The sequence below is a fragment of the Chionomys nivalis genome, chromosome 10 (assembly GCF_950005125.1).
Source record: "Chionomys nivalis chromosome 10, mChiNiv1.1, whole genome shotgun sequence".
In the NCBI taxonomy this organism is placed as follows: Eukaryota; Metazoa; Chordata; class Mammalia; order Rodentia; family Cricetidae; genus Chionomys; species Chionomys nivalis.
In genome coordinates, this window is record NC_080095.1 from 24917500 (window position 1) to 24944002 (window position 26503).

Consider the following 26503-nt stretch of genomic DNA (forward strand, 5'->3'; position numbering starts at 1 on the left):
CATATCCCTCTGTCATCAACAGGAATATCATCCACATAACTCACCTATTCAAAAATGTTACACAACTGTCATTATAATAACTGCTAGGGTGTTTTAGTTACACCCCCCCATCCCAGGAAACTCCATGCCCGCTGTCAGTCACTGCCCAGCTGGTGGATTAAAAGTGAAATATTCCCTGGAGGGGCAGGTGTTTCAGCATGGGATCCCAGCAGTGATTCTGGGTGGAGAAAGTGGGTCACTGGCAGGTGGGCCTGCAGTTTTATAACTTGGTCCCATTTCTAGCCTTCTCTTGCTTCCTGGTGGAGATGTGAGATGCCCCAGACACACATTCCATTGACATAAACTCTTACCATGGATTGTATCTTGCTGTGGAACAATCTCTGTAGATACACATTATTCTCACTGGTTAATAAAGAGCTGAGTGGCCTATAGCTGGGCAGGAGAGCCAATCACAGGAAGATGATGGGAAGAAGAAGGGTGGAGTCTTGGGAGTTGACAGCCAGAGACAGAGGAAGCAGGACACATACAAAATGAGATAACAAGCCACGAGCCACATGGTAGCAAGTAAAATAATAGAAATGGGTTAATTTAGAATGTAAGAGTTAGTTAGTAATAGACCTAAGCTATCAGTTGGGCATTTATGATTAATAATATGTCTCTGTGTAGTTATTTGGGAACTGGCTGGCAGAACAGAAAAGTCAAAGTACAGTATCCACTCAAATTATGAGCCCAAACATGCTTCTCTTCCTCTACGTTGCTTCTGCCGGGTCTGGCAATGTGATAGCCAGCTCTACCTGATGGTGCTCTGTCCCTGGCTGCTCTATCCCAGGCAATTAGTGACACTTCCCCCAGAGTGCTCAGACCTGCGTAATAATTTACACATAATTCCCCTGAGATGGCGAGAGAAAATGTGGTACCAGGCATCCCTATGGGCTGCTGACCTTTGCCCTGGAATGCATGTGATATCTAGTGGCCAGCAGCTGAGCTAAGAATAGGGTAATGGGGTTTCTACTGTGAGGTATCTAACCACTCACTTTCTGCTTTTGTAAACTCACTTATCTCTGTGGGACTGGGATAAAGTGGTCTTTTTATTACTACACAAGGGGAAAGAGAAACAACTGAGGGAGTAAAGCAATTTTCTTGCCCAGCTGTGGATCCCATAGGTCACTGCACACCTTTGATAACATCTCTGATATGCACCTCTATAAACCCTTCCTTTAGCTCCCTTCGGTATGACACACTGTTTGGCTCTACGTCCTTCCGCTAGCAGTAAGAATAAATTCATTTAATCTAAATTTGAACTGAGTCTAAGTCTTTGGTCTTTCCCAGCGGATTCGACTGCTACAACAACACAGCCTGGTGACCGCCAGCCTGCCTGCCACATCTGTGGATTTGCCTCAGCTGGGCACATTTACAAGTGAGTTTCACAAGTGCTTCTGAGTCTGGCTTCTTTCATTAAACATCATGTTTCAATCCATGTGGTACCATGAGCCAGAGCTTCATTTCTGCTAACGTTGAGGAAGCTCTTTAGACACCTTGAGTCCCATGGCTTCCCCTATAAAAAATGTGTGTGTGGTGTGTGTATGAGTGTGTGTGTGATGTGTGTGTAATGTGTGTTGTGTGATATTTTGATTGTGTGCTGACAAATAAAGCTTACTTAGAGTCAGAGGGCAGAACTAGCCACTGGCTGACCATAGAGGTTTGGAGGACTGTAGACAGAGAGGGACAGGAAGTAGTAAGATGGGGCCGAGAGAAGCTCTCAGCCCCATTCTGGTGGAGGAATGGTAGGAATTAGGAAGTGACTGTGGTTGCTCCCTGTTTCCTGATCTTTCAGGTACTTACCCCCAATATCTGATTCCCAGTTTTTATTGATAAGATTAATTAGATTAACGCTAAGTGTGTGTGTATAATTTAATAATGAATGTATGCACCTAAGTTGGTGAATTTGTCTTCCATCAAGCTTTTGATTAGATCAAGAGAACACTTGCCCTCAAGCCCCTCCCCTGCAGCTGGTAATGATTATCCCAGTTCTCCCTGGAGATCCTCTTGAGGAATAGCGGCTAGGTGGGCTGGGGCTGGAGGCAGAGCCTGGAAGGCTGGTGGGCTAAGGAACAGGGCTCTGACTGAGCAGGCTGCAGGGTACAACAGGTTGTGGTACAGAGCAGAGGCTGTTGCTCACAAAACCCGATGGCCCTGGACTCCACTTCTCAGGAATTCTCCATACAAGTTTGAGTAGGTTTCAGGTTTCTCCTTCAACAAGTATGTCCAATCCTTGGACAACAGGCTGCCTGAGTCCCAGGATAACTATGAATGCAGCCCAACACAAAACTATAAAGTTACTTAAAACATTATGAAGTTGTTTTTTTCTTTTTGTAACTTGATTGCATATTCTTTTGTGTGAACTCTGCAGGTGACCACCTCCTGTTGCAATGTCAGAAGGTTGGACACACTTCGCAGAGGAGTGACGCAATGGCTCAGCACAATGCCTTAGGTGCCTGGGCCCTTGGCAGATGCTCTCTGCAATTATCATCGGAGCACACAAAGCCTGGTATGGCTGCAGCATGCATGTGCCAGGGCCAGGCGTCTGACGGTTTCAGGTCTCCATCTGTTCTGGAAATGGACTGGAAAGTCAACCTTTCCCTGGCTCTGGGGAAACATCAATCTGCCAAGTCTGACTCTGTCTTCAGCACCTGGGAGACCTCATCCGATCAAAACCTTCTAGGTGGTTCCTTAGGTGTGCACACTTGGTTTTTAATGCCCCATTCCCCAAGAAGCTGCTGGCAGGCCAGTCTGCACCACCCTTGGCTTCCTGTATGATGACTTCCATCTCTAGCTTACTCCATGCCTGAGGCCTCTCTGTTCCAGTCAGGAATTTGGTTCTCCTAAATTGAGTGGCTTATTTCCATCCAGCAAGTGCTCCCAGAAGGAACCTACAGGGAGTCTTGGATATCAGCCCCAGGAACTCGTGCCTGAGTCTCAGAACAGGGCCGATGAGTATATGTGAAGTTCAGTGCCCATCCCAGTTACTCGATGGACCAGTACAGCAGATTCCGTTAAGGGGTGGTGTGGAATGGGTTTGAGCTCTTCTTTCACACCGCTGTCCCCAGACCCCTTGGGGAGAAGACTAGAGCTTGGCCTTGGAGCTGAGGTGGGGGGATGCCTTCTCTGTTCTGCTTCTTCTGTGACCTGACTGGGCTAATTTTCCTCTGTTCAGTCAACACTGGAACGATCATGCTGGTGTTTCTGGTTCTGGGAGTCAGTTGCAGACAGTGTCCTGTGTGCTGCTGAGTCTTAATAAAGATGCTTTGTCTACAGACATGCCCTGGCTCTGGGTGCTGAAGTCCTGGGCCTCTGCCTCACTACTGGCCACAGAGGCTGTTGAAACATCTGCCTTAAACACGCTACTCTATACCACACAGAAGCAGAAGAATTCCTGTCCCCAACACATGTAGGTTTAGTGTTCCAGAAGCTACCAGCCTGGAGATCTTGGCTTCTTCAGAGCCAGCATTGATGAGGCCCAGTCCTAGGTCAGCATCAATCAAACCAAACCTATGCCTGCAGAGGCCTCAGTATGGCTAGACACCCAGGAAGAGTCCAGGAAGTCTGGGCCGTTAATGCATTCTTTTATGCAAAAGAATGGAAGTTGGAGATGCTCCTAACTCGACCTTAGGGTTGGTTGGTTGGGCAGGGAGAAGGTCAAGGACATGAGGGGTACACTCTAGATCCCCATCACATCTGTCCTGGCTAGTTTTATATCAACTTGACACAGCTAGAGTCATCAGAGACAAAGGAGCCTCAATTGAGAAAATGCCTCCATAAGATCAGGCTGTAGCCAAGCAATTCTGGAGCATGTTCTTAATTAATGATTGACACGGGAGGGCCCAGCCCATTGTGGGTGGAGCCATCCCTGGGCTGGTGGCCCTGGGTCTTATAAGAAAGCAGACTGAGCAAGCCGTGTGGGACAAACTAGTAAGCATCACCCTCCCTGGTACCCATCTGCATCCTCTCCTATCTGCAGGCCCTGTCTGAGTTCCTGTCCTGACTTTCCATGCTGATGAACAGTGACGATGAAGAATAACCCAAAGCCAAACAGACCCTTTCTTCCTCAGATTGCTTTCTGGTCATGGTGTTTCTTCACGGCAATGGTCACCCCAGCCAGGACAGCGTCTCTACTGATTTTCCTCTTGATGAGGCCTGGGCGAGTCCAGGGCTGTGACAGGAGAAGCAAGGCTGATGTCGGCCAGCCCACAGAACTGCCTTGGTTGTTGGTCTTGCCTTTCCCGGGGCCACCTCTGATGTGATCAGCCTGGTTATGGTCCCTGGCAATGCAGGGGGCCCTGAGGATCTTCCTATTCAGTGGCTCAGCATGAGTGGTGGGTTCCCAAAATGAAGTTCAGGATCCAGCTTGGTGTCACCCAAGGACATCTCTGCAGAGATCATTGGTGTGATGGCCAGTTTTTAATGTCAATTTGCTACAAATCAGAATCACCTGAGGAGGAAGCCTTATCAAGCAATGCCTTAATTGGTGCGGGAAGATCCACCCCAAATGTGGGCGGCTCCTTCTGGTAGCACTCAGATGAAACAGGGCATGGCAGAAGAAGGATCACTCATCTTTGCTTGCCTGGCCTTCCCTCTGGCTGCTGAGTTGGTTTCCCCTGTTGCAGTTTTTGGTTCCTGGGCAGTTATCAGAATTTGAGTCTCTAGGCTTCCAGGGACTCTCCAGGAACCCTCCAGGTCCTTGGTGACAGCCGAGACTGCTGCTGCATGCAGTCTTGTGGGTTGAGCAACTATTGGGTTCTTGACTTCTCCAGAGTGAGGCAGCCGCTGCAGATCATACAGACTGCCAAGGCTTCGGGCCTCCCAAACCAAGCAACTATCAGGTTCTCGTGTGTGAGACTGTTGCTACTGTTTCAGTGGAAGCTACTCTGTTGGTTCTTGTGGTGGTTTGCATAGGAATGGCCCCCATAGGCTCATAGATTCGGAACACTTGGTCATTAGGGAGTGGCACTACTTGACAGGAATTAAGGAGGTGTGTCCTTGCTGGAGTAGGTGTGGTCTTGTTAGAGGAAGTGTGCTACTGGGGGTGGCCTTTGAGGTTTCAGAAGCTCAAGTCATGCCTGCATGAGGCCACACTCCTTGCCATGATGATAATGAACTAAACCTCTGCGCTGTAAACTGGCCCCAATTAAAAGTGAAACGTTCTCCTTTATAAGAGTTGCCATGGTCATGGTGACTCCACAGACATAGGACACTGACTAAGACAGTTCTGTTCATCTAGAGAACTCTGATTAATGCAAGAGAGGAAATCCTAGTATCCCTTCACCTCAGTACCCACCCACTCTGGTTCTACAGGGAAGACTTACCCAGGCCCAGGTTGGAGATGGTCTCAAGGTCCAGGGAGCTGCTGGCTTCAAGGATGGCCTGGGGCAGCCGCAACGTGAAGGGCAGTAAGTCTCTGTGAAGACAGGAAGGCTGTGTAGGTCAGGTACTAGAGGGGTCAGAGTTCTCATTCTCCGGCATCCAGACGTCCAGAGAGATCCCCGTCTCACATCCTGTGACTGCTAGGTTTTCATGTAACCTGGGCATTTCCCTAGGGTTAAGGGACAGGGCTGCAGTTGAGGGAGCTGCCAGCAAGATCCGGGTCTTGGGTCAGTTTCAGAGACCTGGAAAAAGGGCCCTGGGAGCATGGAGAATCCCCTTGCTTCTTCTTCTCATCCTGGTCCACACTTCCTTTAAGCATATTTAGTGACCTCTGACCCTGGCCTTCCACTTAGAGGTAGGCAGGCAAGCACAGAGGGTGCCCTGATGAGCCTTTAGCCAGCACCATCTGCCATCTGCTGGGACACTGTTGAGAGTCCTTACCGAGATCTTCAGCAGCCATTCAGACAGAGGGAAACTAAGGCCCAAAGGGAAAAAGGGTTTTTCTCAGGCTGTAATGGGCTGTGGGTAGAAGGTGCTAGATCCTGGTCCTCCAGACTCCAGCCCAGAGACTGCCTCTGCAGCCAGGATGGCTAGTCCTGATTTCATGCTTTATGCTGGCATTCAGGGCCTGCCTATCATCTTCCAGCCATTTCTCTCCTCTCTCCTCCTCTCTCCCCTGTTAGCCTGTCTTTCCTCCATGAAGGCAGAAATTGACCAGGAGGGCACAGAATGGCAGTTGAAAAACAGATACGAAGATTAGTAATCTGCTCCACCACGCCCTGCCCACCTCCTTTCCAACCCAATCCCAAGCAAAGAAATCTCATCCATCCACTTGTCATTCACTGGGCGCCTCCCCTGTTGGCCTGGAGAGCTATCTCCCTCCACCTATGTCCATCACTGCCTTCCTCTGTCTCTCCTTTCCTTGTAACCCTCAGTTGGGGGCTTCCAGTTCCTGGCAGGAGTGGGGCAATGTCTCTGGTCTTGAAAACCCTATGGTGTACCGTCAATACCATGGCGACTAACAGACCTGTTCACAGTGGGACACTGAGCTGGAGAAAGAACAGCATCAATGGTTGTGATGGGGCTGACGGAGGGTCCTCATGGCAGGGGCCCCAGACCACCCTACACCTGCCTGAGGCTCTCTGCTAGGTGAATCTGCTAGTGGCTTCTGTTAGTGTCTGCCGCTCCCCTCAGGGAAGGAAGCACTGCTGAGGGGGTGGCTGTGGCTTTTTCACGGTTAGACCGGGTGGCACTGCAGCATCTCCAGCCACCATCATGTGACTCCACTATGAACCTGAGGCCTTGTGATGTCAACTGCCCATCCCTCTACACAAGTCTGGCTCGAAACATTCTGGATAGGTCCTCGGGGTCCTACTCCCCTCCTCACTACCCTTATCCAAACCTCCAGTTACAACGGTTGACAAAACTCATCTGCTATTATCTCAATTTACCTGGCTGACTCTCTAGTTTGTTGGTGTGGTTTTAGATGGTTCCTGTGCCCAGAAAAACGTCTATCACAGTGGCCAGCAGAAGTCACTCCATTCTCATATTGCCAGTAATCTAACTCCGTCATTTCACTGCCTTTCTTAGGATGCTTATGTGGACCTAGCCTCGAACCCCAGTATACAGGAGACAGCCTGGGCTGCTCCACCTCTGCAGCAAGCTCTTTAAATGTTCCCACCCCTTGCCTGCACCTCGTAGTGAATTCACCCTATTCCTAGACCGGTACCCTCTACTTGTATCTGCTTAGATTACACGTACCCTTTAAAGTCACACCATAGGCCTCTTCCTTCCAGACTTGGTTGTCAATGGTTTCATCATCCAGCTCCCTCCTCCTCCCCCTGGAGGGTCACTCCTTCCATCTAGGGCATCACACAGGATGGGGCAGCTACCCGAGCAACATCATACAACATCACTAGGACACTGTTAGAGCGCAGCAACCGCATGGGTAGCTTTACAATCAGTAACGGGGGAGGGGGGTGGTCAGAGAGGTTGAGATAATTGCCTAAGACCACTCAGCTAGAAAACATACCTTTACCTAGCACCACAAATCACTTGTTATTTATTTACCTGTTATTTATTTATTTAGCCTCTGGTTCCTATCCAGACCTCATAACTTGCCTGGGATACTGACACTACTGTTGTCTTCATTGTTTTTAATTCTAGACATTGGATGGCTGGTAAGACAGCTCCGTGGGCAAAGGTGCTTGCAGCCAAGGATGATGAGTTAGATCCCTCGGGATCCACAAGGTGGAAGAAGAGAATCAAATCTCAAAACTGTCCTCTGACCTCCACACCTGTACCATGGCATGTGCACCCAGACAGACAGACAGACAGACAGATAAATGTAATAAAGATGTTAGACTTTCAGGTAAGGGGTGGGGATTAAGGTAAGGGGTGGGAATGGAATACAGGGTCTTGCGTATGGTAGGCACATGATCTACCATTGAGTTACATACAGGTCAGCCCTATGGTCTGTTTTTGTTTCGTAAATTAGAAGCAAAGACATATTTGCTGTAAGAATTAAACATTACCCAAGTGCTTAAAATAAGATATTCCTGTCCTTCTTCTTCAGGGTCCCACTGTCAAGATTCTAGGGTGTGACTACTTCCCTCATCTTCTCTGCATGTGTGCATGTGTGCGTATACACACCCAACTATTTTCAAAAGTAAATGCCAGTGTATGAACTTGAATGCTGATTGGGTCTAAGGTCAGATTCTTCCATTCCTAGACTGTACTGCCGTTTAATAAAACAAAAACAAAACAAAACAACAACCCCAAAACCCAACCGACCAAACAAACAAAAACCTCTTTGCATTACTGCCATTGACTCAAACAACACTGCTAGGAAGAATTTTAGTTCCTGGTGATTCGGCCCCGGGCTAGTATTTCTTTTGGGTAGATTCCTAGTAAGCCTGATAGGCCACGGGATAGAATACTTCAAGATCACATTTGCTACTCTTTCCCCAAGCTTATACCCATTCATACCTCGACAGAAATGGTCCCCAGATTATGGTACTTTTTGTCCTTCCTGTCCTGAGTACAACCAAGCAGCCCACTTTCATGGACTTAGTGGTGGCCTCTGTCAGTGACAATGACATGCAAATTGTCCAGTTTGTGGTTTGCCAGCTAAAGAAGCCTTAGCATCGTGTGAAGGTGGGGAAGACAGGCAGCCCCAAAACAAGCGTAGTCACACCCAAACTGTGAAGTCCCTGGGTTTTGGGGTAACGACAGGATAACCCTCAGATGAGGTGCTAGGTCAGTGGGCATCTATCCACAAATCTACCAACAACCGACCAAAGACACCCTGGATACTTCGGAGGGACTCTACCAGGCTTTCAGTGTCTGTCTGTACTCTGCAGACGTCCCTGATCAGAACCCCTGGGAAGAGGCCAAAAGTGCAGGCTCCTCTGTCCAAGCCCAAGGGGAACATCACTGGGCCTAGGAGGGCCGACATCAGCAGGCACACACATGGAGTGTGTAGGGGATTGACTCAAGGCCTCAAGATATTAGGTAAGTGCCCTACTAATGAAACCTGCATCTCTACACAGCTCACAAGTAAATCTTAACAAGCACAAGCTTGGGTGGGGATCATGTGGATGGGAGTCATAGACCTCCCCCCAAAGCAAGGGCTATCAAACAGTGAATCAAACTTATAGATGCTCTGTATGTACACCTTAATATCTATTTCCTTATGAACTATAAAGCCCTGTAAAAGGCACCAGAGAAATAAAGATTTTGAAAGTGGGATTTTCAGAGTGGATGTTTTAACAACTCCCTCTCACTTTTGAGGGCCAGCTTGTATACTTCTGGGTACCTATACCCTTCTCTGAAGGCCCCTGTTCTAGCAAAGCCTTTTACCTATGTAAGAAACGCAAATCAGTATACACACACGCACACACAACACAAGTTCAGCAACACAATACTTACTCCACCTACATAGGACACTTTTCGGGAGAACATAGCCCAGCTTTCTTTCTTACATACAAAGTCACAAAATGGATTTTCTATCCTAATGCCATTATCCGGTTCTCTCATCCCCTAGGTACTAGACACCTAATCATTTAGTTTGGTCCCAATATTAGTTACCTGGAACTGAAATCAGATTCTGTAGACTTCAAGGCTCAGTAACTCCCAGGGGGTCCCCCACTTCCAATGCCAGTCATAAGACCTGGACCACCGCACTTCTGAGCCACTGATGGGGAATAGAGCTTGGCATGCACGGTGATGATAGTTATCTTCAGAGGTGGGAGTGACCAATGAGCCACTCCCTGAGGAGGGTGGTGGCTTAGCCACCGTGTGGGGCATATCTGAGGAAGGATGGGCCCACAGAACTCCTTCCTTCCTCATCTTGTGCAACGGCACTTACCAACTGACCCTGCGCTGGGGTTGTTTTGAGGATTGGACCCCACGATCCTGGTAAGGGTTTTAGCTGAGCGTCTGGCACCATGGATATGCTCAAGAAGCAATGGGACTAAGCATCTATCACTAGGAAGGAAGCCCCAGTGTCTCCCATCTCCACAGCCATGCCTCTTTTCTTCACTGGCTGCCCCCTCCCTTTTGGGTGTCATCTCTTCATGACTCCAGAAGACTTCAGTGGTCCCTGGTTGTTCTTGTCTCTTCTCTCCCCTCAACCTCACATCCTGCTGCAGCCATATCGCTCTGTCTGGGGTTGTCTAACCATGGGAGACGATGTGGTTCACAGCAGCTACAAAAGGGAGCCCTTGCAACTCCAGGCGTGACTCTGTCCCGTCCTCTCCACAGAGGCTGCTTTCTTTACTTTTTTTTCTTTTTTTCTTTTTTGTTTGTTTTTTTTTCTTTTTGTTTTTAGAGACAGGGTTTCTCCATGTAGCTCTGGCTGTCTTAGAACTCACTCTTTTGTCCAGGCTGACTTTAAACTCAGAGATCCTCCTGCCTCTGCTTCCTGAGTGTGCGCCGCCACCACCTGGCGCTACCCTTTGCCTGTCCTGTTTCCTCTGCCTGGAATTGTCTCTCTGCCCCCCTTGGCAGGCCTCCCATATCTTCTTCACAAGGAGGCTCCCCCAGCTCCATATACAGAGGGACAGACTGAAGAGAAGCAGCAGATGTGTCCTTTCCTCTACGAGCTTGGTACAGGGCCAGGGCTCAAATCTGACTTCAGAACTTGGCTGTGTCACTTGAGGTCAGTCGCACCCAGCTTCAGTTTCCTCATCCCTAACATCACTAAGAACACATAGCACGGTTTTCTGAGTACTGCCCTGTACCCGCTACTCTGCTAAGGCCCAAACATCTTCAGCACAGCTCCGAGGACAGGACCACTAACTACCTAGCCTTGTCATGTGTGGCCGCGATAGGGTTAGGAAGAGATGAGCAGGCAGCACCGAGCATACAGACGCTCAGGCAGTTGTCACCGTTCCAGTTCTGCACACTCACCGAGCTGCTGGGCACTGTCAAAACTCAGGAGCTTCTTGCAAGAACTGGGGTCTCCAGAGAGGGGGGTTGTTTCTGAAGGCCTTGGCACCTGTGACCCTCACAAACAAGCGTCCGAGAGGGAGATCCTAATCTGTCAGGCACTAGGGGTGAGAAGGTTGAGATTCCGGTTCTGCTGAAGTGTACATTGTGTACTGAGCTCTAGGGCTAGTGTGTGCTATCCTGGGGATGTCTGTATGAGCAGCCACCAGCTCACAGGGACTTCAGGCGCCCAGTGGGAAGCATCCTTTGTAGAGGAAAAAACCAGTGGGCTTGCTGAGGGCTGGGTTTGGGTTTAGTGTGGTGACTGGGTCACAGCTCTAATGAAAATATAGACTGGACAAATATTCACCAGTACACCCCTTGGATGGGGCAAAGCTACACAGAGCATCTCCAGTGCATTTTCAGTTGCCTCCGGGGTTTGGTTCTGAAGGAGTCTGCCAGTGGGATCTTAGAATCTCAAAGTTGCAGACCATCATACCTAACTGTTAATGTCCCCTGACAGAGAGACAGGGTACCTGGAGAGGTCAGGTGATGGACCTAGAGTCACACATCTGCAAGGCCTGGGACTCTGGCTCCTGAGCTACTCAGCATTCAGGCCTTGTTGCCTGACGCACCTCCCAAAGAACATGGTCAGGCCCATCTCTGGATGAAGCCAGAACTACAGGTACCTGCTTTGCTGGATTGTGGAGAAGTAGCAGTCAGAGAGGAGAGGTTGGGAAGGGACAGGGGTAAGCTTGGTGATTGTGGCTTCTGATCTCCCTGGACACCAAGCTGAAGCCCAGAAAACTCTCCTATAGTTCTAATGGCAGAGATGGAATGAGAATCCATGGGGTCCCAGGCAGTGTCCCAGCTCTCTTTCACGGACATTAACTCAGCCTTCCTCCCACATCAAAGCACTCCCTTTTATGAAAGAGGAAGTTGGGGCTCTGAGGTGTTATATATCCAGCTTAATGTCTGTATTCTCATCCATCCATCCATCCATCCATCCATCCATCCATCCATCCATCCATCCATCCATCCTTCTCTCCTTCTACCCAATCATCCTTCTGACCATTCATTCATTGTACCATGCCAAATACTGGACAGAGCTCCTTTAACTAACTCTAAAAGGCCCATCTTCCCACAGTTGGGTGTGTTGTAAAGCATAAAGGTCTGGGACCTCTGCAATTATTTTCTTGTGATTCTAGTGAGCCAAGCCAGTGCACAGAATTACTTCAGGGTTCATTGGTGGTAGAGCTTTCTCTGCCATTTACCCATCTTCATTTCCTCATCTGTGCAACAGGAACAACCCTTCTGGGGTTGTTGGCAAGGTTTTAAAAGACAATGTGGAGGGACCCGGAGAGATAGCTCAGTGGTTACAAGCACTTACTGCCCTTATGGAGAACATGGATTTGGTTCCCAGCACTCACATGGTGACACACAACTGTCTGTAACTTCAGTCTCAGGGGATCTGATGCTGTCTTCTGGCCTTGCAAGCAAACATTAAGACATATTAAAAAAAAAATCTTTAAAAGTGGTGGGTAGAGCTGGGCAGTCGTAGCACATGCCTTTAATCCCAGCACTCGGGAGGCAGATGCAGGCAGATCTCTATGAGTTCGAGACCAACCTGGTCTACAGAGTAAGTTTCAGGACAACCAGGGCTATACAGAAAAAGCCTAATTAGAAACAAAATAAAACAAAGAAAGAAAGTAGTGGGTATAAAAATCCTCCAGAGCCCCACTGAGTGCTGGAGAAGCCCTCGCTAGGCAGCAGGAGCGCCAGCATCAGCTCTAATGATCAGTGTTGCTCTGCTGGCCTGGAGGGTGGGAGGGGTGGAGCATGTGTTTTGGCAGACATAGCCTGGAGTCAAAGACCCCAATACATCTTACCAAACATCGAGTCAGCCCTTGTGCAGGGCCTGTAGTTTCAGCTGATGGGTTATGGCACCAAATGTATTTTTAAATTCTTGCTGATCGGAAACCAGTTCTGAGTGAGTGGAGCGGAACTCACGGTGGTCTGCCCAGCTGAACAATCCCAGGCTCCCACCCACCAAGGAGCATCAGCCCTTCTTGTTGTCTCTATAGGAAGTTCCTTCTGTCCTGTGCGTCACCAGTTGGTCTCAAGGGTCCCAAACTGTCCCTGGTGCTGTTAACACTAGAAATTGAAAGATTAATGAGAGCCATATGGGCAGGTGGCTAGCAGAACAGTCCTCCCAGAAGAGTCCAGAAAACATCAGAGCCGATCTCTCTTCTTGTGGTTACCAGAGCAAAGACAAGGGACTGTCCCTTCTCACTGCATGCTCTCCCTCTTGACTCTGTCCCCTGCCATGCCACAAACACACCCAAGGTTGCATAGATGTCTGTTGCAACCAGATGGGTGTATCGCAACAAATGAGCTTCTGTTAGGACAGGAAGGGAGGCCTCCCCCACAGTCTCCTTTGGGGCCAGGTTACTCACCTACTGACACAGTAGAAAGCAATGAGTCGGAAGATGTCCTCAAACACGAGAACTGAGCCTTCCAGGTACAATACTGGGGAGAGACAAGAAAGGCCGTTGTAAGCATCCTTTGCTGACAAGGGGAGGGGCTGGCTGCTCTCCTAGATCTGGAAGGTGGTACACGCCTGCATGTCCTCTGTGGGTTCTGGCGCCTCCTGAAGGGTCCCCATTATGTATCAGCTGCCAACTGCAGTGGAAGCGGGGCTCAAGGTGTCACTGTGTTGAGAGAGTTCAAGGACTACCAATTACTGTGTCTGGTCTCAACTAAAACACAGTCATCATTTCTGGTGACCAGGAGACTAGATTATAAAAGTAGAATGCCATGTGTAGCCAGCTGCTAATGACAATCTCAGTAGGTACTGGCTTTCATGATGCCCAAATCTCAGGCCCCTGCCAAGTTTTGCTCCCAAATCTCAGGCATCTACATTGGGCTTCCCTGGGCTTCTGGTGTTGAAGAACATGTGAACTAAGTTCCAGCACGTTTTCTGTGTGATACGGGAGAAAGGGATGGTCCATCAGGGCTTCCAGGCTTAGCTTTGACCCTGGAACTGACAATCAGGCTCTGCAGGCATCCCTTTGCCTCTCAGTGCCTCAGTTCCCCCACCTTCCAAGAGAACAGCCCTCCAAACCCTAAAGACACTATCATTTAGGTGACAGCAGCCTGCTATGCGGTTGGCAAAGTCTGGACCAGTTTCCCACAGCGCAGAGAGTGACATATCCACAAATATACATATTCCAATCACCCCACCCCGACCTTCCTATAACCTAGTACTGTTCTTAGCAGCTCATGTGATTGTTTTTTTTTTTAAAGAAAAATCACATTTAAGCTGGGCGGTGGTGGCGCACACCTTTAATCCCAGCACTCAGGAGGCAGAGGCAGGCGGATCTCTGTGAGTTTGAGGCCAGCCTGGTCTAGAAGAGCTAGTTCCAGGACAGGAACCAAAAAGCTACGGAGAAACCCTGTCTCGAAAATAAAAAAAATTAAAAAAAAAAAAATCACATTTATCTTTTTTTTTTTTTTAATGACAAACAGACCATGACTTCCTGTTTGGTTAGATATAAAAATGTATAAAGAGATAAACAAAACAAAACAAAACAAAACAAAACTTTCCTTGGTGTTTCTGCCTTTTAGAAATGTCCCCTGTGGCTCCATCTAGGAATCTTAAGGCTATCTTGTCTATGGTCTTAGATCTTCCAACATATGCTCACAGCTCTTCTCCCTAGAGGCCCAAAGGGCCACCCCGAACCCGAGGGAGATTGTCTGGGCACCCCGAACCCGAGGAAGCTGGTCTGGGCCCTGAACCCCAGGGGAGCTGGTCTGGGCACCCTGAACCTGAGGAGTTGGTCTGGGCCCTGAACTCCAGGCGAGCTGGTCTGGACAGAGCCTCACAGCCTTCTGGAGCTGCGGAGCATAGAAGTTGGTATGGGATGAACCACCTTCCGTCCCAAGACCTTTAACATTGCACCAGCTGGGGGCGTGCGTGGGCATCTGAGCATTAGGTCTCTATCAGGATGTTGCACAGGCTCTCTATGCCTCAGTTTCTACAACTGTGAACCAGCATTACAGTGTACCCATTTGTGGAGGGCTGAACTGTGCTCCCCTTTCCAAAAAAAAAAAAAAAAAGATGTATTGAAGTCCTGATGTTTAGAACATGATATTTGGAAATCTTTGTCATGTTTGGTGTCCTTTTTGTTTGTTTGTTTTAAATAAAATGGTTTTTCGAAGACACAGGACACCAAGGCACCGAGAAGGAATGACTGTGGAAGACAGGAGCTGTGGCTGGAGCTGGGCGACCAGGAACACACTTGGATCTGAGGCTTCACAAACTGTCAAGTCTACCCACACCTTTGTTCAAGGTCTCTGCCCCCAGAATGGTTAGAGAGTAAGTTTCTGTTACTGAAAACGATCCAGTTTGTGACCTTTGTTGCTGCAGAAAAGAGGGAATGTGCCACCTCTTAAACATGAACTAAAACAATTCTTGGGAGCTGCCCCTGATAGCACACGGCATCTTAAGACAACAGTAACTGTCCCACATGGTAGTTTCAGCGGGTAAGATGCTCAGAGAGGCTGCTGGCGGTGGGAGGAGTCCATGGCCACACGCGGGTGCGTGTACAGCTTCAAGGTTGTACCCTCGCCTTCATTTCCTTCATACACTCCTCAGTCCTCTCTCCTGTCTCTGCCTTCCAGCCTCCAGAGCTCTCAGCCCTCAGTCTACCCTCTGTCCCTAGCCCTTGTTTCCTCATTTCCATCCCTCCCTCTGAGGACCACATACAGCCAGGAGAGGTTCAGCTGGTTCCATAGGCTCAGGACCGGCAGAGACCAGGAAGGTCTTGCTTTCTTGCCCATGTGCCCAGCATACCACTAGTCCAGGCGCACAGCCAGGGACCACAAAGCACAGGGTAGAATGGGCCTTCTGGTGTGGAAAGTGAGAACGTACCCTATCTAGAGAGAAGACGGGTAGTTGCTCAGGATGGTGTGTGTGAGCCGGGTGAGGTGGTAGAAAGTGGGGGAGGTTCGGATGAGGGGTGCTGTGCTAAACTATAGACAGCCTATTCAGCAAGTTCAGCAGTTCTGTGTGTGTTCACACTGTTAGGCAACGCGAGGTTTCTTTCAGATGTGGTGAAACATTCTTAAACAGTAGTGACGGTTGCCCGACTCTGAATACACTAAGGCCACCAAATTATATTCTTTAAATGGGCCAATATATGATACCAAGTGCAGCAAATGAACACATCTAAATAAAGTTGAAATAAAGCTGTTACTTAAAGAAGATGAGGAAGATTCTCTACAGAGTGGACTCAGCTCTCCTTCCTGCATTGCTTTGGTGGGATTTTTATCATGAGGAAGATTCTCTACAGAGTGGACTCAGCTCTCCTTCCTGCATTGCTTTGGTGGGATTTTTATCATGAGGAAGATTCTCTACAGAGTGGACTCAGCTCTCCTTCCTGCATTGCTTTGGTGGGATTTTTATAATGAGCAAGGAAGACTTCTTTTTAGTGAAAAATACCATATTTTATTTTTATGTGTATGGATGCTTTGCCTGCACGGATGTCTGTGCACCACATGCTTACCTGGTGCCTGTGGAGGCCAGAAGAGGCCAGTAGAGCCCCTGAAACTGGAGTTACAGACAGTTGTGAGCGGCCATGTAGGTGCCGAGGACTGAACTCAGGTCCTCTGGAAGAGCAGCCAGTGCTCTTAACGCCTGAGTCATCTCTCTAACCCTGAGGATGAATTCTATAAGTAGGGGTTTGGCAAAGGTGTTCCTTAAATATTGCTTCCTAGTATTTCCTCAGAAGCTGCCCCAAACTGACAAGTGCCCAGTCCCTGGAACTGCCAGGAGGCCATGTCACCTTACCACCTCACATTGCCTTTACATGGCCTTAGGGATATCCAGCACCCACTTCTGCACTTGGCAACATCCTACAGCACAGAGCCTGCCAGTCTGTCCCTCCTGACAAAGACACCAGGCCAATCAGTTATGGTAGACTGTCACAGTGTTTACCCTCTCCAGGGTTTCTCAGTGAGAGCCTTAGTATAGAATAGTCCAAAGATCTGACCTCACATGGTGAAGCTCTATGCCAGCCGGTAGGAGTCAGTCTGTACTGAGGTGGCCACAGGGGACGCAATCAGAATCTGCCTCTCAGAGAGAAGGAAGCCTTTCACCTTAGCACCCTCCATCAGGGTTGGGCTGGGGGCAGGTAGAGATGTACCAAGCTGGCTCTGGACTTTTACAATACCAAAGTTAGGATGGAACAGCCATAAGAAACCTGAAAGTTATTAGGTATCTTTTGAAAAAAGAAATTTCACTTGGTCACTCTGTAAATAATGTCCTGCAAAAGGCAGACTATTACGGCTCTCTTCTTTTCCACAGTACCTCCAGTATTTGGCATGGTGCTTGGCATAGTACCCCCAACACTTGGCATAAAGAATACTACTGTGAATACTTTTGTGTACAGCTTGCATGGACATATTCATGTACTCTTGATTGCATATGAGAGGCAAAATTTATCTGTCCATTCAAGAAAATACCAAACTTGCTGGCATACCTGGATGTCAACGTGTAGAAGAATAAAAATAGACCCATATCTATCACCATGCACAAAACTCAAGTCCAAATGGATCAAAGACCTCAACGTAAAGCCAATCACACCAAACTTCATAAAAGAAAAAGTGGGAAATACATTTGAATGCATTGGAACAGGAGACCACTTCCTTAATATAACCCCAGCAGCACAGACACTGAGAGAAACAATTAATAAATGGGATCTTATGAAACTGAGAAGCTTCTGTAAAGCAAAGGACATGGTCAACAAGACAAAACAATAGCCTACAGAATGGGAAAAGTCTTAACAAACCCCACAACAGACAGAGAACTGCTATACAAAATATACAAAGAACTCAAGAAATTGGTCATCAAGAGAACAAACAGTCCAATAAAAAATGGAGTACAGACCTAAATAGAGAACTCTCAACAGAGGAATCTAAAATGACTGAAAGACACTTAAGGAAATACTCAACATCCTTAGCCATTGGAGAAATGCAAATTAAAACAACTCTGAGATTCCATCTTACACCTGAAAGAATGGCCAAGATCAAAAACACTGATGACAACTTATTCTGGAGAAGATGTGGGGTAAAGGGAACACTTCTGCATTGCTGGTGGGAGTGCAAACTGATATCAGTGTGGTGATTTCTCAGAAAATTAGGAAACAACCTTCCTCAAGACCCAGCAATACCACTTTTGGGTATATATCCAAAGGATGCTCAATCGTGCCACAAGGACATGTGTTCAACTATGTTCATAGCAGCATTGTTTGTCATAACCAGAACCTGGAAACAACCTAAATGCCCCTTGACTGAAGAATGGATAAGGAATGTGGTACATTTACACAGTGGAGTACTGCACAGCAGAGAAAAATAATGACATCTTGAAATTTACAGACAAATGGATGGAGCTAGAAAACATCATTTTGAGTGAGGTAACCCAGACCCAGAAAAACAATATTATATGTACTCACTCATAAGTGGCTTTTAGACACAAAGCAAAGAAAACCATCCTACAAATCACAATTCCAGAGAACCTAGACAACAAGGAGGACCTAAGAGAGACTTATGTGGATCTAATCTACATGGGAAGTAGAAAAAGACAAGATCTCCTGAGTAAATTGGGAGCACGGGGAACCATAGGAGAGGGTTGAAGGAGAGGGGAGAGAAAGGAAGGGGAGCAGAGAAAAATGTTTAGCTCAATAAAATCAATAAAAGAAACAAACAAAAAAAGAAACTATCAAACTATTTTCCACAGTGACATCACTTTTATATTCCCATCAGTCTGGTATGGCAGTTCCAGTTTCTCCACACCCTTGTTAACACTCGCTGCCTGACGTGACTGCAGCCATCCCAGTGGGCCTAAAGTGTATCCTGTAGCTTTCATTCGCCTTTTCCTAAAGATCGGTGAGGCTGAGCATTTGTCTGTGTTTATTGACTGTGTGTGGGTTATTCATTTAAAACTTTCTCCCCTTGAGCCAGACATGGTGGCACACACTTTTGATTCCAGCATTCAGGAGCAGAGGCGGGTGGATCTCTTTGAGTCCAAGGCCAGCCTTGTCTACAAAGTGAGTTCCAGGATAGCCAGTGTGGTTAGACAGAGAAACCCTGCCTCAAAAAATTAAAAAAAAAATTCTTTATTTCTATGGGTATGGGTGTTTTGCCCACATGTGTGTCTGTGCACCACATACATGTAGTACCTAGGGGAGCCAGAAGAGGGCATCAGATCTCCTGGAACTGGAGTAACAGATGGTGAGCTGCAGTGTGGATGCTGGATCCGGACTCCGGGAAGAGCCGTCAGTGTTCTTAACAGCTGAGCCATCTCTCCAGTCATAGTGGTCATTCATTTTGTTTTGTTTTATTTTTCGGTTTTTCGAGACAGGGTTTCTCTGTAGCTTTAAGGGGCCTGTTCTGGTACTCGCTCTGTAGCCCAGGCTGGCCTCGAACTCACAGAGATCCACCTGCTTCTGCCTCCCGATTGCTGGGATTAAAAGTGTGCACCACCACTGCCCGGCTTTGATTATTCATTTTTGACGATGAGTTTTGAGAGATAAAGTCTAGACACACGCCTTTTGTCAGATCTATGCTTTGTAGACATTCACCCCAAATCCAACTTATCTTTCTAAAGCTTTACGAACGAACAAAGACAGAATGCTGTCTAAATGTATCCATTAGATTAGAGATGCCCAGCTGGCATCTAGCCAGCTCCCATTAACAGTCAGTCATCTGCCCTCTGAAACAGTTTACTTAGAAGTTCACTTCGCTGTCAACTTGGCAGCATTTAGAGTCACCTAGGAGAAATTCCTCTGGGCATTTTTGTGTGGGTGTTTCCCAAGAGGTTTAACCGAGCTGGGAAGACCCATGCCACTTGTGAGCAGAACCATCCTGTAGGCTGGGGTCCCCAACTTAACAGAAAGGAGAACGTGAGCTGAGCACCGGCATGGGTCTCATTGCTTCCCCAGTACAGATGCAAAGGGACCAGCCGCCTCCCTTTCTCGTTGCACCTTCCCAACATGGCCGACTGTACCCTTACACTTAGACCCTGAGCCAAAACATACCCAACCTTCCTTCAGCTGCTTCTTTGCCAGGAATTCTGTCACGGTTAGGAGAAAGGTAACCAGGGCGGTTAGTATGCTGTGGGACTTGAATGGGTCACCATTCTCACTTAAACCACTGTCATTCCTGCGGTCTTATCCATACTGGTCTCCTCAGAGACCCTTTTCATAGATGGTCTGGAAGTCAGCCCCAGACCATGCCTGGTTTTAATCACTACAAATCCGCAGGGGCTGAGGCAAGTGTACTCAACAAATGAAAGCTTGTCCTTTGTGCTGTGTTCTTTAAGGTAGCCTGCGAGAGCTCTGATAAGAGCCTCCACTAAGTGACAAGGGTGACCACTAAGTGACAAGGGTCACCACTAAGTGAAGGGTGAGCAGCTGGGACCCTCATCCCAGGCTTTGATGAGAATATACAAAAACATCAAAAGGGGATATAGCTCGCCAAAGATTACTGTATGCGTGGGGTACACATTTACTTAGGAAACAGAAACTCAGCTTTCCACATTTAGACAGCTCCACTAACCAGCGATATTTCACTTCTTTTTTTCTCTCTCATGAGATGGGCTTTCTCTGTGTAGTCTTGGCTGGAGATCTCCCTTCCAACAGGCTGTCAACAGGAGCTCTTAATAAAATGTTTAGTTGTGACGCCCACATGAAGGGCTTGGTCACTGTCAGCCCCTAGCCTGGCCTGTAGAAACAAAGGCTGGGTGGGTAGGAAAACCGACATGAACCTCACAGAAGGGCCACGGGGACTTCGTCTTCACGGTTTGGGGACCCGTCAGGAGGTTTTTCCTAGAAGTAGACATTGATGTAGCGATCTGCTTGCTCTCTATGGAAGATTGAAATCTGGCTTGGGCGGGTGGAGAGATGTTAATTTGCTTCATCCTGCATGCAGCCAGGCCTCGCGGTGCATAAGCAATGGATCAGATCTGCCCCAGGAGGAAAGTGTTGTGAAAGGGGGTTCAGGAAAGCTGGACACCCCTCCCCCAGGAGAGACTAACCTCGTAGAAGGCTTAGAGAAGAATTATGGAGCTAATCTCTGAATTCTCCTGTCATCCAGAAAGGGTCGGGTCATCTAATCCTGGTGGACTGTGACACCCCTACTTCAAGGGGACACTATGTCATTGACCAAGTCCTTGGCAGGAAAAGGCAGACTCCAAGGACAGACAAGAGGCTGGGGACTAGGGAGAGAATAAAGCCTGCAGGGAACCCCCCCCCCCAGTGAAGGGAAACATCCCCCCTATTCCCTACTCCGTGCGCCTTTCAGGGACCATCCCATTCCCAGTCACAGTGTCCCCTTCGGAACATTGCAAGGAGTGGGCTCCGTCCCAGTGTGTGTGTGTGTGTGTGTGTGTGTGTGTGCGCGCGTGTGCGTGTGTGTAGGCTGTGGGGCAGTAACTGTAACTGCCACAGGAACTACCTCTTGGCCAGTCTGTGGCTGGCCATAGAGGAAGGACTGCCTGTTTTTCTCAGTTCAATTTGGTAAAACCTAGGAAAGCTGCTTCCCCTGTTCCCAGAGAGGGCAGGGGTTTATGGGGTGGGGGTGGAGAAGTGGAGGTGAGGGAGGAGAGTCTTGGGTCCCCACAGTTTAAGGTCTCACTTGCACTGAGACCTTGCTGTAGTGCAGTTACCTCACCAGGGAGCCAGGAGAAGAGGCCTGAACCTGCTGAAAAGAGTCCCTTGTTACCAGAGCTGCCAGCTACAGGGCTATTACAGAACAGAAGCAGTCAGGATGAGAGAAGGACTAACCAGCCTCTCACCTCAATCCCAACCTAGAAAAGCTCCTGTCTCCTCTGGGGAAGGCTTGGAGCGAGGCTGGGAAAGGTACTTCTCACTACAGGTCAAGGCTGTATACGCTGACACAGCCAAGCCATCTCTAGTCACAGACTGAAGCCAAGCCTTTCTGAGACTCACATTCGGAGGGAAGGTGAGAACCAGAGTGGCTGACCTAGGCCCCGAGGGTCAATGTGCAAAGGTCAGAGTGGCATGCTCCTGAGGCTGGGTGAAGGAGAGCAGCCATTTCTATGGTAACAGCACCTGGGTGCGGAGGTAGCACAGAGTGAGGCTTGGGCAGTTGGGAGAATGTTGTTTAATAGGTACCGGGGGTCCACTGCCTGGCTGATTCTGGAGCACTTCCGCTGTGCTCCCGTCAGCCAGCCCAACCTTCACGGCACAGCCTGTCTCTGCAGATCCTGGCCTTGGATATAATAATCTTCCTCGGGTCCAAATTCTCCACCAACCAGGGACCCAGCAGGATTTGGAGCATTGTGGGGGACAGAATGAGCCTTGCCCTGCGGGTACCACAGCTGGAAGCTAATGGGACAGGTCCAAGGAGGCCCAGGCAGAGGTTGAAATGTGGGTCCTTTCCAAATGCCTTGGTCATTGCTAAAGGCAGGAAGCCAGGAAGGTTCAGTAGCTGGCCCAGAGGTGTGGTCAGGTCCTGGTAGGTGCCACTAGCAAGCTCAGTAGGCACTTTTTTCTTGTGGCATTGGCAGAAGGCATAGGGGTTAGGAAGATACACGAGAGTTCCCACAGGAAATCAGCCTTTGCCCCCTGCCTGGTGTCAGCACAGAGCCTCCCTCCCTTGATACTGGAAGACAGCACCCGGGAGGCCTTCCTGGGCAGAATGCTAACCCCTCTGACTCTAGAACAAGATGTCACCATGCCACAGGGGTCACAGGCTCAGTCTGGGCTAAGCATGAAGAACACTGGGCCTGACTGAGCCTCATTTCTTGTCACCGTCTTAGCTCTAGGGTCTTTTTGGGGGTTCTTGTTTCATGCTCCCCAAGTTTGCATTTGTGAAATAGCATACAGAGCCCCATAGGGGCAGCTGCACTGTCCCTTATTATACCATTCTTGTTTAAATAAAAGGCTCCTGTTTTTAAAGGCTGCTTATTCTTCTTGAGCAAACAAGAGGCTTCAAGAATCCGAAGAGGAACACAGGATGAACTGTCACAACGTAGACGGGGCTTCATCTGGAAACTACTTATAGATTCAGATGACAAAATGGAAGGGGACGCTGGACAGATTTGTGAATTGCCAAGTCTCAGGAAAGACTAAATAAAGGCTAGGACATGGAGGTCTTCTGGGAGGAGACAGGTGAGATGTGGGGATGCTGAGGGAGCTGTGGACCTGGGAAACCATCCCTTCTCCCTGCCACACTGAACCAGCCAAAGGGGTCTCGTGATCGCCCACACATGAAAAGGGGCAAGCAGGGAGGGCGGTGGCCCCAGTGCCACCCTGATAGGGAGGTCAGCTCCAAGTGTTATGGAGGGCTCACCATGAATCGCCAGAGAACACCTCTTTGACTTTAGGATCTTACAAATATAAGGGAAATTAGCTTCTTAATATACGAAGACAACACGGAGCAGACATTCTGTGTTCTCTCTTCCATACTAAGTGTGAACGGTCTGGGGTTGAACGATCTGGGGTGTGCTTTGCACTCATGCTCAATCTTAGAGCCATTCAGTCCCATTTCTAAGGTTTGAGAGTCACCGCACTAGACACAGCATGGTTCTTACCTGGGAGCAAACTGGTCCCCCAGAGTTGGCAAGGTACATCCAGTGGTACCTCAGGAGATAGCGCTGCTGGCACCTAGTGGTCAGAGGTCAGGAATGCTGACAAGCCCAGGACAGCCTCTTACAACAAGGGAGGACTGGATAGGAACTGGTGCGTGTCCTGGAGCACCTGGAAGGGACTGGGAGTGTTTTGGATAGCAGCTCCTAGTCTGCTGCTGGTGCGTACATGGCTTCCAACATCAAAGCTTGTAACTGAGCTCAATAGGAACCTCAGCCCTAGAGGGCCTGGTTTCCCGTCTCCTAAACTAGCAATGCAGAAACAGAGCCACAGCGCGAATCAGGAATCAGGAACAAGGGGCCAGTCTTGGGCAACTGGTACTTTGCTTGTAGGAGATTATCATAAACATCCACTTCCTCTTGTCTGCCATTAGCATCTCAGGCAGACTGAGTCCCTGCTCAGCCAGGAGTCTGCAGCTCTGGGGAACAAGGCTGATGGAGGTATGGGTGGGGACATCCCCTTGTCTAGCTATTGGTCAGTCTGATGAGTACATCCATCTTCACCACGTCTACTTGGGCATAGATTTTGAGTGGGGAATATCCTTGCTAGAGCAGAGCCCTGCCTTCCCCATAACCCTGCAGGTGCAGGCCACAGTTTCTAATTCACCCCTCCCACAGCTCTAGGTCAGGACAGGGTACCACTGCTGTTGGAGGCAATCCCAAGTCATTCCCTTTCTACCTGTCAGGTGGAAGCTAGCTGGCAGTCCTCAAAGGCAGACTTGGGTTTCACATTTCTCTAGCAGGCCATTTAATTCAAATTCTCTTTGGTGTCAAGTTACCACCCTAGGAGGGCAGATCAGACTGTCCTCTAATTGCAGGGATGAAAGGGCCTCTTGGTCCCAAAGGGCAAGAATATCTCAAAAAGACATGTACACTTTAACCTCTTATCCTGAGAGCTGCTTCCTTTTGCTACGAACCCTCAATTTGCACCCCAAATGCTGTCCTCGTCCTAGAGGACTAGACCGGGAATTCATTTAGCCTTTATTTGGCAACTATATGCTAAGCACCGACTGCATGCCAATCCCATGTCAGGTGCCACGGTGAGCCATGCCATTTGCTGTGTTCCCTTCCTCAGCTCATTTGCCTCCTGCAAGCCCGTTCTATTAGGTATTTCTGGAACATGTTCCTTCTCCTAGTGCCCACCAAGACTGCCAGGTCAGGTTCTACCAGGCTGCCCCTAACTTTTCTTGTAGACTATGCTCTAGTTTTCAACCTCAGGGCCTCTCTTGCATTTTAGCCTTTAACCCCCACCCCTCTTCCCACACACATACATACACTTTGAAAGACATGCAACTTCTCTGTAAAAGGCACATCAGATGATGTGGGTCCGGAGGGCTTTGGACAAAGGCTGAGCTCATTCAAGGCCTGTGTGCACAGCTCTGGGACAGCCTTGTGGGCCTTGGCATCTGGGTCTCTGTTCACCTCCCCCTCCACATGCTCACATTTTGCCCACTCTGAACTTCCCCTGGACACACCCAGTACCCTGGCACTCTGCATGAGCTGTCCTGCCACCTCATAAGCACTTCCTCTCTGGTGCAAATCGGGCATTTCTCCTTGTCCTTTAGGACACTCCGCATGTCCACACCCACCTACCTACCCATCACCAGTGTTTGGTGGATTCTTCACATTGCTCTAGTATAGTCTTTCATGTGTACCTTGGACCTAGTGTACTTGAATTGAATAAACAATTGAACCAAGGTAAATAAACCTCTAATCATGGCAAATGGGTGATTCCTCATGGATAGAAGCTTCCTAAGAGGAGCTGCTGCTTCCTCCTCCTCCTCCTCCTCCTCCTCCTCCTCCTCCTCCTCCTCCTTTTTCTCTTCTTCTTCCTCCCCTTCTTCCCCTTCTTTTTCCTCCTCTCCCTTTTCTTCCTTTCTTCTCCCCTCCTTTTTCTCCTCTTACTCCTCCTTTCTCTTTCTTCTTCCTTCTCCTCTTCCTCCTCCTACCCCCTTTCTTCCTCTTCTTCCTCCTCTTCCTGAGACAGTGTCTCATTTTGTTGCTCAGGACGGCCTCACATGCGTGTCTTTGCTCCCTCCTCCAGCCCCTCAAATGCTGGATTACATGTGCAGCTCAGCAGCACTTATTTTTGGATTTATAAATTACATTGATTTACATGCAGGGGAGCGGCAAGCCGCAGTGCACATGGCAACAGTACCCCTGTGGCTTTCAGAGGACAAGTATGGGAGCTGATTTTCTCCTTGACCATGTGCATGGGTCCCGGGGTTGGAACTCATTTGTCACATTTGGTAGTGGGAGCCTTTGCCTGCGGAGCCATTTCACTGGCCAAAAAACAGAACCATGGAGTAGTAAGAGCAGGTGCCAGGAGCAGGCTGCTGGGCTTTAAATCCTGGCTTTGCTGTCAGTAAAGTGTGATTCTGGTCTTCATCAGCTTCGAAAAATGACGTTAGATTTTTGCTATATACTGCTGTGTAACAGAAGACAAAACAGAAGAGAGACTTGGAAATAACAACCATCTTCTTACAGCTCATGATTGGTGGGCCAGGAATGGGACGTGTCCAGCTGGGTGACATTTCTGCTCCTTGTGGAACAGATTGTCTATCTATCTATCTATCTATCTATCTATCTATCTATCTATCTATCTATCTATCTAATTGATTTCTATTGAGCTCTACATTTTTTCTCTGCTTCTCTCCCTGTCTCTCCCCTCCCTTTCAACCCTCTTCCATGGTCCTCATGCTCCCAATTTACTCAGGAGATCTTGTCTTTTTCTACTTCCCAGGTAGATTAGATCCATGCATGTCTCTCTTAGAGTCCTCTTTGTTGTCTAGGTTCTCTGGGATTCTGATTTGTAGGCTGGTTTTCTTTGCTTTATGTCTAAAAACCACTTATGAGTGAGTACATATATTAATTGTCTTTCTGGTTCTGGGTTACTTCATTCAATATGATGTTTTCTAGGTCCAGTTATTTGCCTGCAAATTTCAAAATATCATTTTTTTAACTGTATAGTATTCCATTGTG

The 26503-nt window shown here is 48.5% G+C and overlaps 1 protein-coding gene across 2 annotated transcripts in view; it reads right to left on the reverse strand.

Annotated features, from left to right (window-relative positions):
- The window catches only part of Rin3 (Ras and Rab interactor 3), a 110593-nt gene that overhangs the window by 29293 nt on the left and 54797 nt on the right, over nt 1-26503 (reverse strand). For both annotated transcript variants that reach the window (XM_057783312.1, XM_057783313.1), the window contains exons 4-5: nt 13308-13380; nt 5364-5455 (exon numbers count right to left, since the gene is read on the reverse strand). In XM_057783312.1, coding sequence (XP_057639295.1) covers nt 5364-5455; nt 13308-13380 — 165 coding nt within the window. The remainder of the gene's footprint in view (nt 1-5363; nt 5456-13307; nt 13381-26503) is intronic.